This window comes from Neophocaena asiaeorientalis, unplaced genomic scaffold, assembly GCF_003031525.2.
Source record: "Neophocaena asiaeorientalis asiaeorientalis breed wild unplaced genomic scaffold, Neophocaena_asiaeorientalis_V1.1 scaffold798, whole genome shotgun sequence".
NCBI lineage: Eukaryota > Metazoa > Chordata > Mammalia > Artiodactyla > Phocoenidae > Neophocaena > Neophocaena asiaeorientalis.
In genome coordinates, this window is record NW_020173042.1 from 1372459 (window position 1) to 1390896 (window position 18438).

Consider the following 18438-nt stretch of genomic DNA (forward strand, 5'->3'; position numbering starts at 1 on the left):
AACCCCAAAGTCCTAAAGATACTCTGTGTTATCTTTCAGAAGCTTTATACTTAGGTTTTTATTTTGGGGTCTAAAATCCATCTAGAATTAATTTTTGTGTGTTGAGTAAAGGAGAAATTGAGATACATTTTTCCCTTTATTTATCCAGTTGTTCCAGCACCAGTTTTTGGACAAAACAAAACAAACAAAGAAACCAACACAAAATCACCTTTTCTTTCCCCATAGAATTGCCTTAGAGCCTTTGCCAGAAAACAATGGATCACATATGTTTGGGTCCGGTTCTGATTTCTTTATGGAATACTATAACTTTATAACAAGTCTTCAAATCAGATGATAAGTCCTCTACTTGTGTTCTTCTTTTTGATAATTTTGAATATTTAAGCTTTTAAAAATTCCTTATAAATTTTAGAATCTTCTATTTTTATTTCTACAAAGACTAGTGTTGAGATTCTGACTAGGATTGCATCGTATATATCTGTTTATTTAAAAGTTTAATTTCCCAGCAATGATTTGGAAATTTCGGTGTGAAACTTTTAAAGCTCCCCAAATGACTCTAAGGTGCAGACAACGTAATAAAATCTATTACTCTGGGCTCTTTCTTTCTCAAAAGATTCTGAGTGCATGAAAGGAAAGAATTCATCCCATCTCTAAGATTCTACATATTAAATTAGTGATGGAGTCATATCTAGCAACACACAAAAAATGTCATGCAGTAGGCCCTCCCCAATGTGTATTTCTAACTTAAAGCTTCCATTCAAGTTCTTTCAGAGCAAAGACATTCCAAAGTGACGTCTGTCTATACCAATACAGAGGAGCATTTGACAATTTCTTCAACTTAAAAAATAAAAGTATTTTGTGCCTACCCAAGTATCGTATTACATGTTTTCTCTGATTGCAGTTGACCATATTTATATGGTTTGGATTGATGTGTAAAAGTGAGTGAGATTAAATTGGATTGATTTCCTTATGGGAATTATAAAGATAATATAAATAATAGTATGTGGCATATCTACATAGAGAGATATTTTTTCTTATTGCATAAATAGGTAACTGATAACTTATGAGATATATTAGTAACACCTCAGAGAATACTGTAACCTCCTAAAGACGGATTTTATAGTCTCTGAGAGTTTTCTCTCAGGATTAAATGTTGAGCAAAAGACTGAAAACTCTAGTCACTGTAATTTTATTGAAGCATTTTCAAACAGATGTTACATCTTGGTTTGTGACTATATTTTAAATACTTTCTTTTTTTCAACATTCATTAAACCAGTCTTCTTTTGTCTCTAATAAGAGAAACATCTGTTTCTTCTTGTTCAATCAAAGCAACCACCTCAAGAGTCTTACTTTAAAACTAGTACCATTAGAAAGTCAGCCTGGATAGAATATGCTTCATTAACATTTTACATTTGTATACAAAACAAGTTTCTCTAGAAGTTATAAGTTAGATGCTAGAGAAAATATTGTAAAACAGTTTCGATATTTTATGAAAGAATTAAAGCCAGAAACTGGAATATGGCTTCAAAGATGTTGGTTTTAGGTTAAAAAGTCTCTTTGTAAAAATGTCAGTTTCCTTTTGTAATGTACAATTGAAAAGTTTTTATAATTATGAATTAATGAATAACTGGAGGTATCTATCATAAAGTAAATTCAAATAATCTTTAAGTATAAAAGTACATCAAAATTGTTGAATAATGTATATTTTTAAAACAAAAATACTTTGGAAAATGCGTACTACAGTTTATATCAGTCTCCTCAAAATTAGTCATCAGGCGAAGTCCTTGCTTGGAATTGGATTTGATTTTTGGAAATATTCCACAGACATTCAGAACCACACCTATTGAATAATCTAGTTGAAAACAAAACACATTTTGGGGAGGTGAAAGTACATCTGTGACTATGATGGAATAAGACCTATTTTATTGTATAGCTCAAAGTTGGCTTTAGAAATTGTTGGCCCTGATATTAACAAGAGATATATATTTAGCTACCTTCCCAAATTCCTCAAGACTTCTCTTGTACTATAAAATTCATATGGGGAGGTGGGTATTTATTCATAAAGAAAACCAATGTTTATTCATTTCATAATAGTTAATACTTATAGAATTAACGTACAACAACCCAAGTTGGTATTTAGAGAGCTAGTCTTACTCACTGAATATGAAACAGTAGCTAATATCTATTGAGAGTGAACTTAGTGCCAGGCACTGCTCTAAGTGACAATGTATATACTTAATTCTCAAAACTCTATGAAGTAGATACTGTTATTATTCCCATTTAATAGAGAAGGAAACTGAGGCCTAAAGAGGTTAACTTGCTGAAGGCCCGGCTATTAGGTGAGCAGAAATGAGATTTATATCCATCTGACTTTAGAGTCTATGCTCTAGATCCTTATACTGTTCTGCCTCTCAGAGGGTGAGTCTGTAAGTCAGACACCCCTGGCTTCTAATCTACCTCTGTCTCTTATGGAGCATGTTACACGTCAACCCGAATAAAATATGACCCCAAATGGAAGGCAATCCTCCATTTTCCCAACGAGATAATTAAGAGTACCTTTTGACTTAACTTACATATATAAACTTTTAGGGCTGTGGGTGAAAATGTCTCTAATATTTAATTACTATTTTTAAAATTACATAAATAATGTAGAAAGTTCTTTTTTTTTTTTTTTTTTTTTTTTTTTTGGACATTTTTCACTCTCACTTTTTGGAAATAATTTTGTTCAAATTTCTTCACATGCAGCGTTAACATCAGTGTCTTTGTCATAACTTTGTGAGTCATCTAACACATTTTTGTAGAACAAATCATCTTCAGCTCTAAATTATTTGAATACAGAATTTTTTCCCACATCTAATGCTGTCACTGGCCATGTTTTTCTAAGTTTCAAGTGCCCATTAGCATAATGGTAGGACACTTTTTTCAGTTGTCTCATATGTATATATTCATGATCTCCACGTTGTTGAGTTATTCTATTGCTGTTTTGTTTAGAAGGCTTATTTATAACTACACCAATATTTGTAATTGCAATGCAATAACCCCCAAAGAAAAAGTACTACGTTTAAGTCTCTGCTTTTTTCTTTGTAAAATGGGACTTAACAGCCTTCTTTGTTTTTTGACCTAATGGTATAGATACAGATATGCTGTTTCCTAGCTGCTAGGCACTGTTCTAATGCTATGCAAACCCTAATTCATCCACTCCTTAAAACCAGTCTACAAAGTGGATACTATTTGATTTTAGAGAGGAGAAGCCTGAGGCACAAGGAGGTTAAGTAAATTGTCCAGGTTGGCAAGGGCCAGAGCAAACACAGGCAACCTGGCTCCTGGGTCAGTCCTCTTAGCTGCCACACTATTTTCCTGCCCTTCTGCCATCTTGATGCTCATTATTGAGAAAAGGCAATAGATTGACACATACAGAGTTAGGTAGTGCCAGGCACATACCAGGCTCTTAGGAAATGTTAGCCGTATGAGACGTGGGTCTCTTTTTTAAGTATCAGTAACTAGCATCCTTATTTGGTCTGGTCCTGAGTCACTCTCCAGCCACCAAGACCCCACAGTGTCTGGGATTATGGGTCCCTGGTGAGTCTCTCTATTTCCTGGGACATTTATTGCTCCAGAATATTGAGTGAAGGGAGACCATCTCTTTAATAGCAAATGAGATGTGATGCCTTAATCCTATTTGGTGATGTGTTCTTTGTTGTTTACAACTCACAAATTTCTAATAAAACTTGGGATGCTGATACATTTTTTTCTTAATACTGTATTGGTATTGTAAGTGTATATCATATGATCAACTGCATGGTTCTGAGTGAATTTTATAGAATTCCAAAAGCTCTTAAATTTCGTTAATGTTATGTTTCATATGAATTAAAAATTACTAAAGAATATTGTTAATTTTTTAAAATGCCTCAAAGAGGCTATTCCATATAGTTTCTCTGAAGCAAAACTAATTCTGTACTACTTCCCAAGTGGCAGGTGGCCCAGGAAATGGTAAAGGCAAAACTCAGTAGTCCGTGTTTCATACAAAGTTGTTCAGGTCTCCCTTGCACTGAAGGGAAGGGACACAAGAGGAGGGAAATTATGCTGAAACTATGGCATCTTTTTTTTCGCACGATAAAGTTTAATGGCTGTGTTCTGAGTGGGAAGAACTACTGTTTGAATGCAAAAGGCCTAGATTAGGATCTCAACTCTACAAACTGACAAATGATAGCATGTTAAAGATCATTGATTGATCCACTCATAATAAAATGAAAGGAGTGAATACGGAGTTCACATTGCTGAGTTTCACAAAGTATGGAGATGATTTAAATGAATGCTCCTGGGCTTACTTTAATATGCCTTAGGGAAATAATGCTAGAATTTGCTTAATTTCCATTCAAATTACAATTTTAGGGGAAAAACATCAATGTAAGAAACTACTAAAAGACATGTAGTAGTGGGATCTTACATTACAACAAAAATCTGATGACGCAAGTACTGAAAGTTGGCAGATGAAACCGGATCGGTGTCTCAGTTTATTTACAACCCTGATGCTGTATGAGACAAGGGTACTCCAGAAACTCCCTCTAGATGTGGTGGCAGATGGAAGTGTGTGTGTGTGTGTGTGGTATAAGAGAACTCTGATCACAGATGCACAGAGTCTATATTACCATGTTTCATTGTTGTTGGTTTTTCTTTGTTTGCTGTTTATAAGAACTCAGCCTCCAGAACTAGATATAGCTGAGTTCCCGTTCTCAGTTCTGACATTTACCACATACGGGATGCCTAAACGTTATTAGATTCAGTTCTCTCACCTATTTATTGGGGATAGTAATTCAAAAAAATCTTCTTCTGTGAAATATTGTTTGGAACTGTTAATGTTAATCGTCAAGAGGTATGCCTCAGCAATCTATGATAGGAATGGGCCCCGAATATATGAAGTTCATTCTTCAGTGGGGCAAGGATGACCTAATTTCTCAAAAGAAAATATGTCACTTCTTAAAATTTTTCTTTATCCACATGTTATTAAAAAACCCTCTTGATGATTAGCATTAACAGTTCAAAGTAATAATTGGAATTAAAATGAATAGAAATCACACCTTAAGCTCAGATGCAGCAGTGGCTGCTATCAACAAGGCTGCTTTTATATGAGGTCCAATTTCTTTAGTAATTAAGTTTCTTGAAAAAAATAAAGTAACCTTTTTACTTTAATCTGATGGAATAATAGACCTTTTGTCATGAACAATTAAGCTGATGATTTTCCCTTTAAAAATTAACTTTATGATGAAGAAATTTTCATTAGAATTTTTACGAAGGCTTTCTGGTCTACCAGTTAGAACAGAAAGCCCTGTTACTTGAAGACAGCTTATAAGTGACTTCCTCTGAATGTGTGACTATTTAGGATTAAACATTTGTAACATTACTGTCCTTGGGACCCATGCTCCAAAACTGCATTTCAAAGCAGGGTTCATCACATTGTAAAGGCAAAAATAACAACCAAAATCAAAACCATACACTTCTATGGCTAATTAACACTAACCCCAGTTTTATAATTTAACAGAATATGTTCTGGTGACGGTACAGTCTTCATGAATCAGTTTTGTGGGAGAACCCACTACTAGAGAAGGAATTGTTTCAGTAAACACTACTACTTGTCTGACAGCTAACTGACTTTACTTTTAGAATAAGACTGTATGTTTACATAGTAATTTCAGTACAAAAAATATGTATTTGTATGTATTACACATTTCATAATTTGAAAATTATTTAGTATTAATTACTTTAGAGCTGTTTTCCTCCATTGAAATAAAATGTGCTCAATAAATGTTACTAAGTTAAAAATTGAAAATCCTGAAAAAAACACCTGAGGGATGATTATTTGTAACGATATTTACTAGTACAGTGTTAGTTAATACTACATATATGTGACTATCTTCAAGCCCCAAGAAGCCTTACTTTTTTTCTTTAAAATGGTGTTTCTGTTTAATAATGTAAACCAATCACTAGATTATGCTTTTCCTGTAAAGGACAACATAGTAAATAGTATAGGCTTTGTGGGCCATACAGTTTCTGTAGCAACTGTTTTTGACTCTGTAGAACAGACAATGTATAAACAAATGAGTTTGACTGTATTCCAGTAAATTTTATGTGGACACTACATTTGAATTTTATATAATTTTCACATGTAATTTAATATTGCTATTATTTTAATTTATTTTTCAACCATTTAAAATGTGAGATTTATTTTTAGCTCTCAGGCTGCACGGAAACAGACGGCAGCAAGCAGTATTTAGCCTATAAGCTGTGGTTTGCAGACCTCTGATCAGAAGCTTGGAAGCCATCATTCGTGCTTCACTGATTTTCTCTCATTCCATTTTTGGATAGCTTTTCATGCTAGGCTTCTCTTGTGAGGCTGAACTGTACCTTCAATAACTCCTACCTGTGGATTCTAGATTAAGCCATCTGGAGTAGTCTAGAACAAAATAGTTTCCCTTTCCATAGGCCTTTATAAGGTGAAAGAAAGTCACTTTGACTCACTTAGATTTCTGTCTCTCTTAGTGTTCCTTAAACTCTTTCAAGATACGTTTGTTTGAAGGCTGTTCTCCTCTCTTTACTCCTTAATTTTCTAATTATTATTTGAAAAATGAACACAAACTAAACAGAAACTTAATGTTATTTTCTGTCTAATGGATAACTAAATAGATTTTCTAGTTCTGAAGACCTTTGTACTAGGCAAGAGTGGAATGTGATTGTTAGGGAGTTGTTGATTTATTTTGTTTATGTTTATCTGTTTAAATATAACCTAATTCATTATAAAGATATCTTATTTGTAAATGATCAGATAATCCTGGTATCATTTCCCATACCTATTAGTGGTGAATTAGCACAAATAACTGCTGTAGGGAAGGAAAACTTTTCCTTTCTTCCCCTCTAGGTTCTTTGGCTAATCTAAGAATTAAATTGACATCAGACAGATTGCCAGGAGGAAAACAAATATAATTTATTATTATTATTATATATATTTTTTGTGGTACGTGGGTCTCTCACTGTTGTGGCTTCTCCCGTTGCGGAGCACAGGCTCCGGTCGTGCAGGCTCAGCGGCCATGGCTCACGGGCCCAGCCGCTCCGCGGCATGTGGGATCTTCCCAGACTGGGGCGTGAACCCGTGTCCCCTGCATCCGCAGGCAGACTCCCAACCACTGTGCCACCAGGGAAGGCCAAAACAAATATAATTTTGTACGTATGGGACCTCTCCAAAATATGAGACTCAAAAAGTGACCAATGTAGGGCAGATTTTATACCTTTTAGCTGAAGAAAAAGATTAATTTTGTAAAGAATTAACAGGACAAAGAAGTTTTGGGGTAACTTTGGTAACCCAGAGTTTTGGGTTTGGGGTAGTAGATTAACGAATTAGTAACATGGTTTGTTTATACAGCCTTCTTGGCCCTAACTTCCCTCTCTCTAGTGATAAGGAAGCCTTGTACCCTCCTGGTACAGGGAGGGTACCTTTCACATGAGAGATTTGTTTCCTGCTTTCTGAGGGACAAAGGAGGGTCAGAGTATCCTTACTGCACTTGCTGTTTCTTAAGTAACTTTAATTCAAAATAATCAGTATGCTGAAATAGCATATGTTGGGGTGGCATATTCTTCTCCCCTTCACTGCACATACTCACACATTTATTCTTTAGTCCTTTATTTCTATTAGCTATACTTGCCAGATGTGGCTATTGAGAGGCAATGACAGTACAAAAAATAGTTTTTAAAAACAGAGAGTGACATGAGATAAAATTACAAATCCTTTTTCTCATCTGAGAGTGAAGTCTAGTAAAGCTAACTAGAAAATAAGTTATTAAAATAATTCATCATCATCTACCAAACAACTTAATTCACTCCATTTTTTCATGTACCCCGATGGCACATTATGTCCCTACTTGATTGGGTTATGTTATGCCGTATTTGGTCTGGTGGAGGATAGAACTACTTATAATATTAAAGAAGATGAGATATTAATTGTAGCCACACTGAGTTTTCCTAGATGAAAATATATTAATTTTTACTTACAAAGCTCTGACTGTTGTTATTAAAAATTATTTTAAACTGAATCATCTTAAGAAAAGAAATGGCCTTTTCTCTTGTATCTAACAGGTTCTGGGTTGAATGACGGCCAGTGGCATGAAGTCCGTTTCCTAGCTAAGGAGAATTTTGTTATTCTCACTATCGATGGAGATGAAGCCTCAGCAGTCCGAACTAACAGTCCTCTTCAAGTTAAAACTGGCCAGAAGTACTTTTTTGGAGGTAAGACTACCATTTTTTTAATTGGTTAACTAATACATTGCTAAAAATGGAGTTTCAATAAAGTTTGAAGTATTTATATTGATTCAGTGGACTCAGTAGATCTCAGGAAAAAAGCAAACGAACTCTGTAACCTCATTGAACTAAAAGGAGCATCAAATTTATTGTTTCTTCATGATAAAGTGTTAATATGATGTCACCATATTCTTCTAGTCCAATTCAAATATTCTAAGTATAAAGCGTGAGATTCTGAATCCATTCATTCTCATAACACTATTCTCAAGAATCATGTCCTTGGATTATACATTGGTCATCTCTTGCTGTGTAACTAATTACCCCAAACCTTAGTGGCTTAAAAGAACAAACATGTATTATCTCACAGTTTCTCTAGACCAGGAACTCAGAAATGACTTAGATGGGTGATTCTGACCACGTGGGTCTGTCATGGGGTTATACCCAAGCTGTTGGCCGTGGCTATGTTATTTGAAGGCTTAATTGTGCTAGAGAGTTGGCTTCCAAGACGGTGCACTCACTTGGTTGATCGTTTGTGCTGGCTATTGGCTGGGGTGCCTCGGTTCTCCTCTATGCAGGTCTGATCCTTTGGGGCCTCTCTTCTTCAAGTGGTCTCTTCTATAGATGATGGGGTGGGGTGTGTGTGTGTGTGTGTGTGGGAGAGAGAGAGAGAGAGAGAGAGAGAGAGAGAGAGAGAGAGAGAGAGAGAGAGAGAGAGAGAGAGAGAGAGAGAGAGAGAGAGAGAGAGAGAGAGAGAGAGAGAGAGAGAGAGAGAGAGAGAGAGAGAGAGAGAGAAAGAGATACAGAAGTAATACGAAGAGGAGCAAGGTTGAGAGAGAGAGAGAGAGAGAAGTGGAGAGGTAGGGAGGGAGAAGGGGCGGGGAGGGAAAAGCCAGTAAGTGGGAGAGAAAATTTACAAGATAGAAACCATAAAGGTTTTGTTCTTGTTGTTGTTTGTTTTTAATAATCCAGTCTTCTGTTATATACAATTGGAAGTCACATCCCATCACTTCTGTTATATACAACTTATTAGAAGCAAGTCACTAAATCCAGCCCACACTTAAAGCAAGGGGATTACACAAGAAATCAGGGGTTACTGGGGCCTTCTGAGAGGCTGCCTAACACAGGTTGCCTTACATGAAGCCACCTTATCACAAATATCTTGATTCTTAAGTAATAAAATGATTAGTGGAATGGAAGATTCTTTTAATGATAAATTCTACTTCTATATGTGAAAGAGTGTTGGAACACAGACCTGACATGTTTTCTAATTTGAGAAATGCATCCTGCCAGAAAATGTTTTTCTTCATTAATGAAACATAGGGATATCTTTTATTAAAATGCTAGGTGTGTTGCCTAGATCAATAATAATCTTCCATTAGATTATTCCCTTTCTCATTCTAATCACCCAATGTGAGATCTAAAAAAATACATTGTATCCTTAGAAAAGGCTTTGGTTTAAGCTTTAAAAAGTATGTGTACATATACTTGCCTCTGCAAATATGCCTATTAATATTCCTATATCTATTTATTTGTATATATAAATATATGTTTATATATCACTATTTGTATATATTTCTCTAATTATTAGAATAAGCCTACTTGACAACAGACATCTTGTATGTCTTGTTTCCTGCTTTATCCCCCAGGGTCCTAGAAAAATTCCTGAATATAGTAGATGACCAGCAAATATTTGTAAATGAATTAATAAATTCTGAAAAATAATCAAGGCAAGCCTTTTATTCCTAAATTTCCAAAAGAAGAAATGGAAGCCCTAAGAGCTATACTGACTTGCTGCTGAGTCTATAGCCAGCCCCTGAATTCAAAACCTCTGACTGCTGTATGAGGGTGTTTCTCCCCTCTGCATCATGATATGATGATGAGTGGCAGCTCAGAGACAGAAGTCCTGAACTAGACCTCTGTTTCTTTAATCTTCCATGGTCTTTGTTGGGAGTTAAAGCTACATGCTTTTTAAAAGTCTCTCAATAAATATTTGATGAGTGGATGAAGTCAGACAAGATGTCTTCAGAGTGAATAAACTGGGCTGATTGATGTGAGAAAAAGCAACCCAGTAGCTAAACTGGTCTTTCTCCCAAAACATATTTAACAAGATGGACTTTTGGCCAACAGTTTTCATTGCTGTCAGAAAATGGATGACAGCACTCAGTTGGAAAGCTATCGATAATCCCTACTCATCCAAATGACAGTGGAATATCTTTGGCCATGAATGAGCTTGCTGAATGCTTAAGGCAAGTGTTGATCTATTTCCATCTAGATGGGTAGGCAAAAAGCTATAACCACAAATTTATGGCATAGAGCTTATAAGATATGAGGGCTTTATAGTGTGCTATTACTATTGCTTTACAGATTTGGGTTTTCAAACCCAGTGGTCAGGGTCATATTTCCTCCCTCTTGGGTCTTTAGTCTGCCATTGGGAAATGCTGTCAGAAAATGATCTTGATGATGCTTTGGTTTTATCTTTATTGGCTGAATCCTCAGAGTATATGAGAATCACTAGGGGAACTTGTTACAATTCAGATTCTCAGGCCCCACTCATAGAACTTTAGAATGCAGGATGTTGAGAAATCGAAGAATTCTAAACTTCAAGTGATTCTGAAACAAATGATCTGAGGAACAGAATTATAGATCTGACTTAGCCACCTTGCATGCATATCTATTATATCCTTTTTAAAAAACAATGTTAGCCACTGACAAGTGAGATAAGTAAGAAACAGCTATTCTCATACAGCTCTGCCACCATGGAGCAGTGAACGGAAGCCCCAGACAGGGTCCGGGGCACATATAGACATTTATTAAATGAACATTTATTAGCAAGCTGGAACAACACTGTTAATACAGACTCCTCTGTCAGCTCAACGAAGTCTTAGCTCTCTGACGTGCCTTCCCTTGAAGAAACTGTTTTCTTCAGGCAGCTGTAGCAGTGTTTCAGAGGCAGGATTCAGCTGTACCCAGAGCCAGTGCCAGGCAACAGAAAGCCTCCTAAGCTAATAGCTGGCACAGGTTCACTGATCCAGCATCCAGAACCGTGTCCACGGCTTCAGGTCACAGATCTCACTGGAGTCTTATACCGTTTTCACACAGGCTGTGAGTGTTTCTAAAAGAAGTTTTGCCAAACTACATAACCTTAATATATTTAATTTTACCACTGAGATCTCTTTCCTAACATTTACCTACCATTTATGCTAATTAAGAGACTGCTATTTTTACCAAAGAAAACCCAACTTGACATTCAGAAAGTTGATGAGAGGAATAGATAGCAGAGATCCTGGAGTAGTCGTGTCTGGAGTGGCTGCAGTGTTTCTGAGAGCATGCTCACGACTACCTCTGGCACGTGGCTGCCTGATTAGAATGATAGCCGCCTCTGGACTGTAACTTAAAACACACACACACAACTTCATACAGTCTGTGCTGAAAATTTAAAGTAAGTTGTAGATGTTATAATGATGACATCTTAAGAAATGTTAGTATAGTGGAAAGGAGAATTGACTTTGTTCTAAAATAAGAACTTTGAATCATACACACCGAATTTGGGACGGTGGCTTCTCTTAGTTGATAGGCCATTTTAATAATTTATCTTTCTTTATCTATTAAAAGGCAATAGGATCTGTTCTGTGAATATTACACAGCATCACCTGTTAACCCCAGGGTCTGACCCCAGGGTTTCATGCTAAATGCTGATTGCCTTTCCAATTCATCTGGGGTCTTTTCTTAAACTCCCTTTGAGACAGCCCCTTCCAAGGAAAATTTCAGATTTCAGGTCATGTGCTCATCTGAGGCCTCTCACCAACTGCTTGGCTACTCAAAGCATTTCTTCCTCCTTAGTCAGTAAAAATCAAATTGTTTCCCCGCTGGGTGAAAGCCTTACATAAAGGCGTTCTGCCCTTAACCATGTCCACAGTTTGCTGCTTTTGAAGTAAGTCCTGGCTACACAGCTGCTTTTGCCACCACAGGCACGGCTGTGCCCACCAGTGTGGAGCCTTCTCTCTCCACGCCTGCACCCTGCTCACGCCAGGAAAGCTCTTAGTTCTCCTCTGTAACACTCTGAATCAGATGTTTACACTCTAAGAATTATCTTGCCTTGTTTTTTCTTGGGAATAAACAGAAAAAGAAAGATTCATTTGGGAATGTTTCCTCAAGAAAAGTTATTTTAGCTGCTTTACCTTATTTCTCTATCTCCCAACTTGAATTCTTTTTGATAACACTTCATTAATTTTAATAATCAAAAGAATTCTAAAGAAAATAATTCAATTTATTATTGACTGCTTACCTGGGAATTGGCTTTCTGATTTCTCATGCAGGCCAGGGCCCATGATCATGAGAGAGTAGAAAGATTTTTCAACTTAAAAATTTCTTTAGGTTTGGTATTTTGATCATTTGTTTTAATTTAAAAGGAAAAGGAGCTGTGGGCTGAAGAGGAGGGGTAAGAAAGATCCAGTCTTGTTGGAAGGGGAGTTCTAAGGAACACATTGGGGGTGGCAGCTCTCAAGAAAGTGCCAGATTAGGTGGAGGTGACCAGAGAGATGGGGGGCATTGGGAACTGGCCAGAGTCTGATAGGAATGGAATTAATAAAGTTTAATAAAAGGGCACATCCCTTCCCAGTTACAAATCTAGGCTCACCAGTATATAGCTTTTTACTCCTCATTGAAATAGAGCATGAATTTTAAATAGTTATTAGATTGATATGTAAATATGTTACTGACCAGGGTTTTTGGACTCCTTAATCAATAGAAATTGATCAGAGACCAGACAAGAAATTCAGACTAGGCTTTACTGGGGCCCCTGCTGCAGCAGGGGTGAGCAAGAACAAAAACGGGTTCCCTTGCTCACTCCCGAGGTGGGGCGAGCTGGTTCCTCATATGGGGTGAGGGGAGGCGTGTGTCCAGGGGTCGGGCTGGAGGCGTGGCTTAGGTGGTCTGCCCACCCCTTAGGTGGTGGTGAGTGCCTGGCAGGGGGGTGGGGGGCATGGGTGGTGCCCTGCTTTTGCTCCCGACCCCCTGCCTTTGCTCCTGGCTCTGCACAAGTGGCAGTTGGGTTTTATTTTGATCTTTTCTGTATTTTGTTGTTGATAGTTTGCCCCAGTTGCACAGGCACAGAATTATTTTTAGTTCCTTATAGTGTCTTTGTGTTTTGTTGCTTGAGAAGACCTTTGTCCAGGTGCAAGTACTGCAGCAAAGTGTCCCAGGTCCCAGGTCCTAGCCTGTCTCAAATATATGTCTGTGTAAAGTAGTTCTCATTGAAGCAGTTAGAGACTCGTCACCAGTGCTGGTGCTCCCTGGCTGTTTAAGGGAAAATGCCACCAGCTGTGAGTGCCTAAAGCTTTCCTTAGTGATCAAAACACACCACAACCTGGTCATGAAAGGCCTCCCAGATAGCTGCTCAGGAATACCTGGGGTGACCCGTCTGTCACCAGAATATGTGCAGGACCTTGCAGCACTCTGTTTATGGTCCAGTCTTCCTTCCTCTGAAGGGCCAACTGGCCTGTTGTTGCACCTACTGAAGATCTGTTGTTTGGAGATTTGTTTTCTAGCTCCTTTTTGTTGCTTTCCACAAGAAATGGAGTGATAAATGTTTTATCAAATGATATGGTACATTAGATGATGTCTTCTCAGTGGTCTGAAAAGTGAATCTTAAACAAGCTTCTTTGTATTAGGTTTCCAGGGCTGCTGCAACAAACTACAAACTGGGTGGCTTAACAGAAACTTATTCCCTCACAGTTCTGGAGGCTAGAAGTCTGAAACCAAGGTTCAGCAGGGCCCAAGGTTCACTAGGGCCCTGATCCCTCTAAAGTCTCCAAAGAAGAGTATTTTCTGGATTCTCCTACCTTCTGATGGTTGCAAGCAATCCTTGGTTTTCCTTGGCTTGTGGATACATTGCTCCAATTTCTGCCTCCATCTTCAAAATGAATTCTTCCCTCTGTTTCTCTGTGTCCAAATTTCCCTCTCCTTTTAAGGATACCAGTCATCAGATTTAGGGATCCATTAAGTGATCAGATTATCACCTCATTTAACTTGATTACATCTGCAAGGACCCTATTTCCAAATAAGGCCACACTTACAGATTCTAGGGGTTGGGACTTCAACATATATTTTTGGAAGGTGCAAGTTGGCCCATAATAAGATATAAGTGATTTGCTTCATAGCTCCCTTTAATTAAAGTTATCCTACTTCTTAAGGGAGATTCATATTTCTGGATTAATATTATCCATTTTCAAAGATGAATTTTATAAGAGTTGAAAGTAAAACAAATTTTAGCCAATGTGGATAACTAAAAGGTAGAGACAGTCAAACAAACAGCAACAGCAAAAATTAAACTGCTATGCACACTGGATAAAAACAGCACTGCTGGCCAAATTTCTGAACATTACTTTCTGACCTCTAAATAGGACTGAGTATAGAATTTTAAGGAAATCAATAAAAAATATTTTTGAGAAAATTCCATGACCACACTAGGTTATGGTGAGAAATCATCTCTGATAAATGTTAGAAAGCTTTGTGTAAACAAAACAATACAAAAGTGCAAATGATAAGTAAAGGAATCATTGTTTTGAAAATGTATCCCTAACTAACTAACAATTAGAGTGAGAAAAAAGCATACAAAGGCCTGAGACCCAGAGGAGCCAGTGGTTTAACTCCTAGTCTCAAAGGCTCCTCTTGTAAGTCCCAAAGTCCAAACGCTGAAAATCTGGGAGCTCCAGTGTCCAAGGGCAGGAGAAGATAGACATCCCAGATCAAAAAGAGAGATGGAATTTGCCCTTTCTCTGCCTTTTGTTCTGTTGGGTCCTCGACAGATTGGATGATGCCCACCCACTTTGATGAGAGCCATCTTCTTTACTTAGTCTACGGATTCCAGTGCCAGTCTCTTTTGGAGACACCCTCACAGACCCACCCAGAAATAATGTTTTACCAGTTATCTGAGCATCCTTTAGCCTGCTCAAGTTGACACATAAAATTAACTATCACAGCCTTGGAGTTAGCAAACGCTAGGGGCAGGATCATACATAAAGACAAGGCGGGGAAGTCTATCCGCATTGCTTAGCTGACCTGGAAATTTTCAGAAACAGAGGAATTTTGAATTTGACCTTGATTTGTAGTGTGGTGGGACCTATCACTACCAAAGAAATGAAAATAGTAAAGACTTTGGCTGTAGATAATAATAATGCTGGAAATAAAACAATCACACACATACAAAAGAGTGCCATGAAAAGAAGATGAAATCCTGGAGTTGTTCTCTTTCTTCAGTAGAGTTTAAATGGCATTTCTGAGATCACACGTGTTTAAGAATAAATTGTCGTCCTGACGGCATGGTGTACTGGCCTTGGAATTTTGCATAATGTGCCTCTGCCGAGCAGTGGAACATAGGCTCAGAGTCATAAAGACACAATGAAGTGTTCCCAGAGAGTTGTTCATATTAAAACAACCAGAAAAGTTTAGGAGAACATACTTGACACCCATGGCTATGTGTCCAGTCCCTTACTGATGGTAAGATCATTCCTACATTTAACATATAAATGCTGGGTACATGTGCTGTTTTGCACATTAAGTGTTCTCACAAGAAATGCCTTCAAAGAAAACAAATGTGATATTACTTTGGGAATTGAAATCCTTCAGCTCTGTTATTAGATCAATGTTCAATTTTCTCTTAACAGGTTGAAATAATAGTAAATCTTTTAATCTTTTTGTGGCCTATTCCTCTAAATGCTTGGTTATCTTTAGGACTTTCTTTTCAAACATGCATTTATCTTTCTATTACAGAACTGAGATCTGCATTTATTCATTTATATCCAAAGAGACTGTGGAGCCCTTCATATAACTCAGGGGTTATGCTTGGTGCTGGTGATACACCGTGACCAAACAGGAAACAGAATCTCTACCCTCTTAGAATTTACAGTTTTTGCTCTTATCCCCCCATATGTCTCACCTTTATAAAGTTATCATTTTACATTGTTTGTATGATTCTCTTATTAATGTATACCTACTCTAAGCTCCATCTGGGGAAACATCTGTTTTGCTCTTAAGACCTTTCACCTGGTTGGATGAGGGCTACATTGTCAAGGCTTATCTCTTTTACTTAAAGTCAGTTGAATGTGGATGTTCACCACATCCGCAAAACACCTTCACAGCAGCACCTAGATGAGTGTTGGATTGAATAACTGTGTATTAGAGCCTATCCAAGTTGACACGTAAAACTCACCATCACAGAGTACTTTTATATATCCTGGATTCTGGATTCGAAACATCAAATAGAAATATAATCAGATTGTCTGGTTTAATGTACAGATAAAGGAATACCAGAAACTGCTTTTACAGTTTTCTAATTATGATATCCAAGTCTTCTACAGGCATGTTCTTCTATTTTGTTTAATTTTATGTTTCTTATGTTACCTCTCTTATTCCCTCTCTCTCTTTTCATTGCTTTTACTAAGATAAAATTTACATATGCTAAAATCTACCTATTTCAAATGTATATTTCAAGTGTATAAATCAGTGAGTTTAGTGAATTTATACAGTAGTGTAGCCATCACCACAGTCCAGCTTTTAGATCATTTCCCCAGTCCCCCAAATTTCCCTTCTGACCCCTGCAGTCAATTCTCATTCCTGCCCTGTCCCAGGCAACCACTGGTCTGGTTTCTATTGTCCCTATAATGTTTTCTTTTTTCCCTAGACCCTTATTTTTTTTGTTCTGTTTTTTGACTCTTCTCTGGTTTACTCTCCTCCTTAGAGACTTTTCCCAAGTCTCACCTCCTCCAGGAGGATGACCAGGCCCTCTCCTTCCTGCTCTAGCACGTCCTGACCCCCGCCCCACCTTCAGCATCCCTGGTCCCTGTTGTCCCACTCTACTTTCTTCCCTCCCCTACCACAGCACTTAATCACTTTCTAACATTCTACATCCTTCATTATGTGCTATACTGACTGTTTATTATTGGAATCTCCACTAGAATGTAAGCACTAATACGACAAGGGTATTAGTTGTTTACATTATCTGCTATATTAAGTGTTGGGGAAAAATGCCTGATGCATAATAGTTCTACATTTAGTCATTGACTAAATTAATCAACAGTCCCTGTGGTTACATTTAATGGTTACATGCAAAAGGGGCTAGAGGACTTCTCATCCCCACATAGATGGCCAGCTTCTGCCATACTCTTCTCCCCCTAGAGAACTTTAGGTAAGGGATACTGACTGTGCTGGCAGAGAACAGCCACTGGTATTCCATTATCACATTTGGCAGGAATAACTTTTCAGGGTCTTGACAATAACATGATTTTGTATTAGATCAGATGCACTTTTATCTAGGTGTACATACTATCTGTATGACTAATGAGGAGTAGGGCCAGGATTCAAGTCATTTTATTTACTAAATATTTACTAAAACCTGGCATTATTATTCATGCTAGAGCATTGAACAAGTCAGAAAAAAATATTTGCTGTCATTCCAGTTGAGATAACAAATTGGTGAAATGAGTATTTTTGGAGAAAATAAATCAGAGAAGGGGATAGGAAGGTCTGGGGGAAGGGGGATGTTGAAGATTACCATTTAAAACAATTTGACAGATGAAGCCTCAATGAGAAGATGGCACTTGAACATAGAGCTCAAGGATTGAGCAAAAAACTCAAGGATGTGAGCAAACACATTAAGAAGAGTTATGGAGAAGAGCATCTCTGGTAGAGAGAAAAGGAAGTATAAATAGTACACAGGTATGAGCACATGGAGGCCTTGAGGACAGGAGGCCACACAGCTTCAGGAATGCGAGGCTTCAGAGGCTGAATTGTGAAGGGTCTTTTACTCTGAGTGAGGTGGGTGGTCATTTGAAGATTGAACCAGGTGAATGGCAAAATTTAATTTACATTTTAAAACGATCTCTAAGGGTGCTGTTTTGAGAAAAGACTATGGTCAGATGAGGGAGCAGTATAGTTAAAATAGTGGAGACTATTGTAATAACCCAGATAAAGGAAGATAGACTAGTGGAGGAGTGGGAAATGGTCAATTCCGAATACATTTTTGGAAGTCAAGCCTACAGGACTTGCTGACAGGTGGGATATGGGCCCTGATACACAAAAAGGAGTCAAGATGACAGCAGTCAGCCTGACAAAAAGCCTTGAGCTTACCCTTTCCTCTACTCTACACTTTCTCCTTCT

General features: G+C 37.6%; 1 protein-coding gene across 1 annotated transcript in view; it reads left to right on the forward strand.

Moving 5' to 3' along the window:
- The window catches only part of CNTNAP2 (contactin associated protein 2), a 2003631-nt gene that overhangs the window by 1019423 nt on the left and 965770 nt on the right, over positions 1 to 18438 (forward strand). The window contains exon 10 of the mRNA XM_024742848.1: positions 8122 to 8271. Within this exon, the coding sequence (XP_024598616.1) occupies positions 8122 to 8271 (150 nt within the window). The remainder of the gene's footprint in view (positions 1 to 8121; positions 8272 to 18438) is intronic.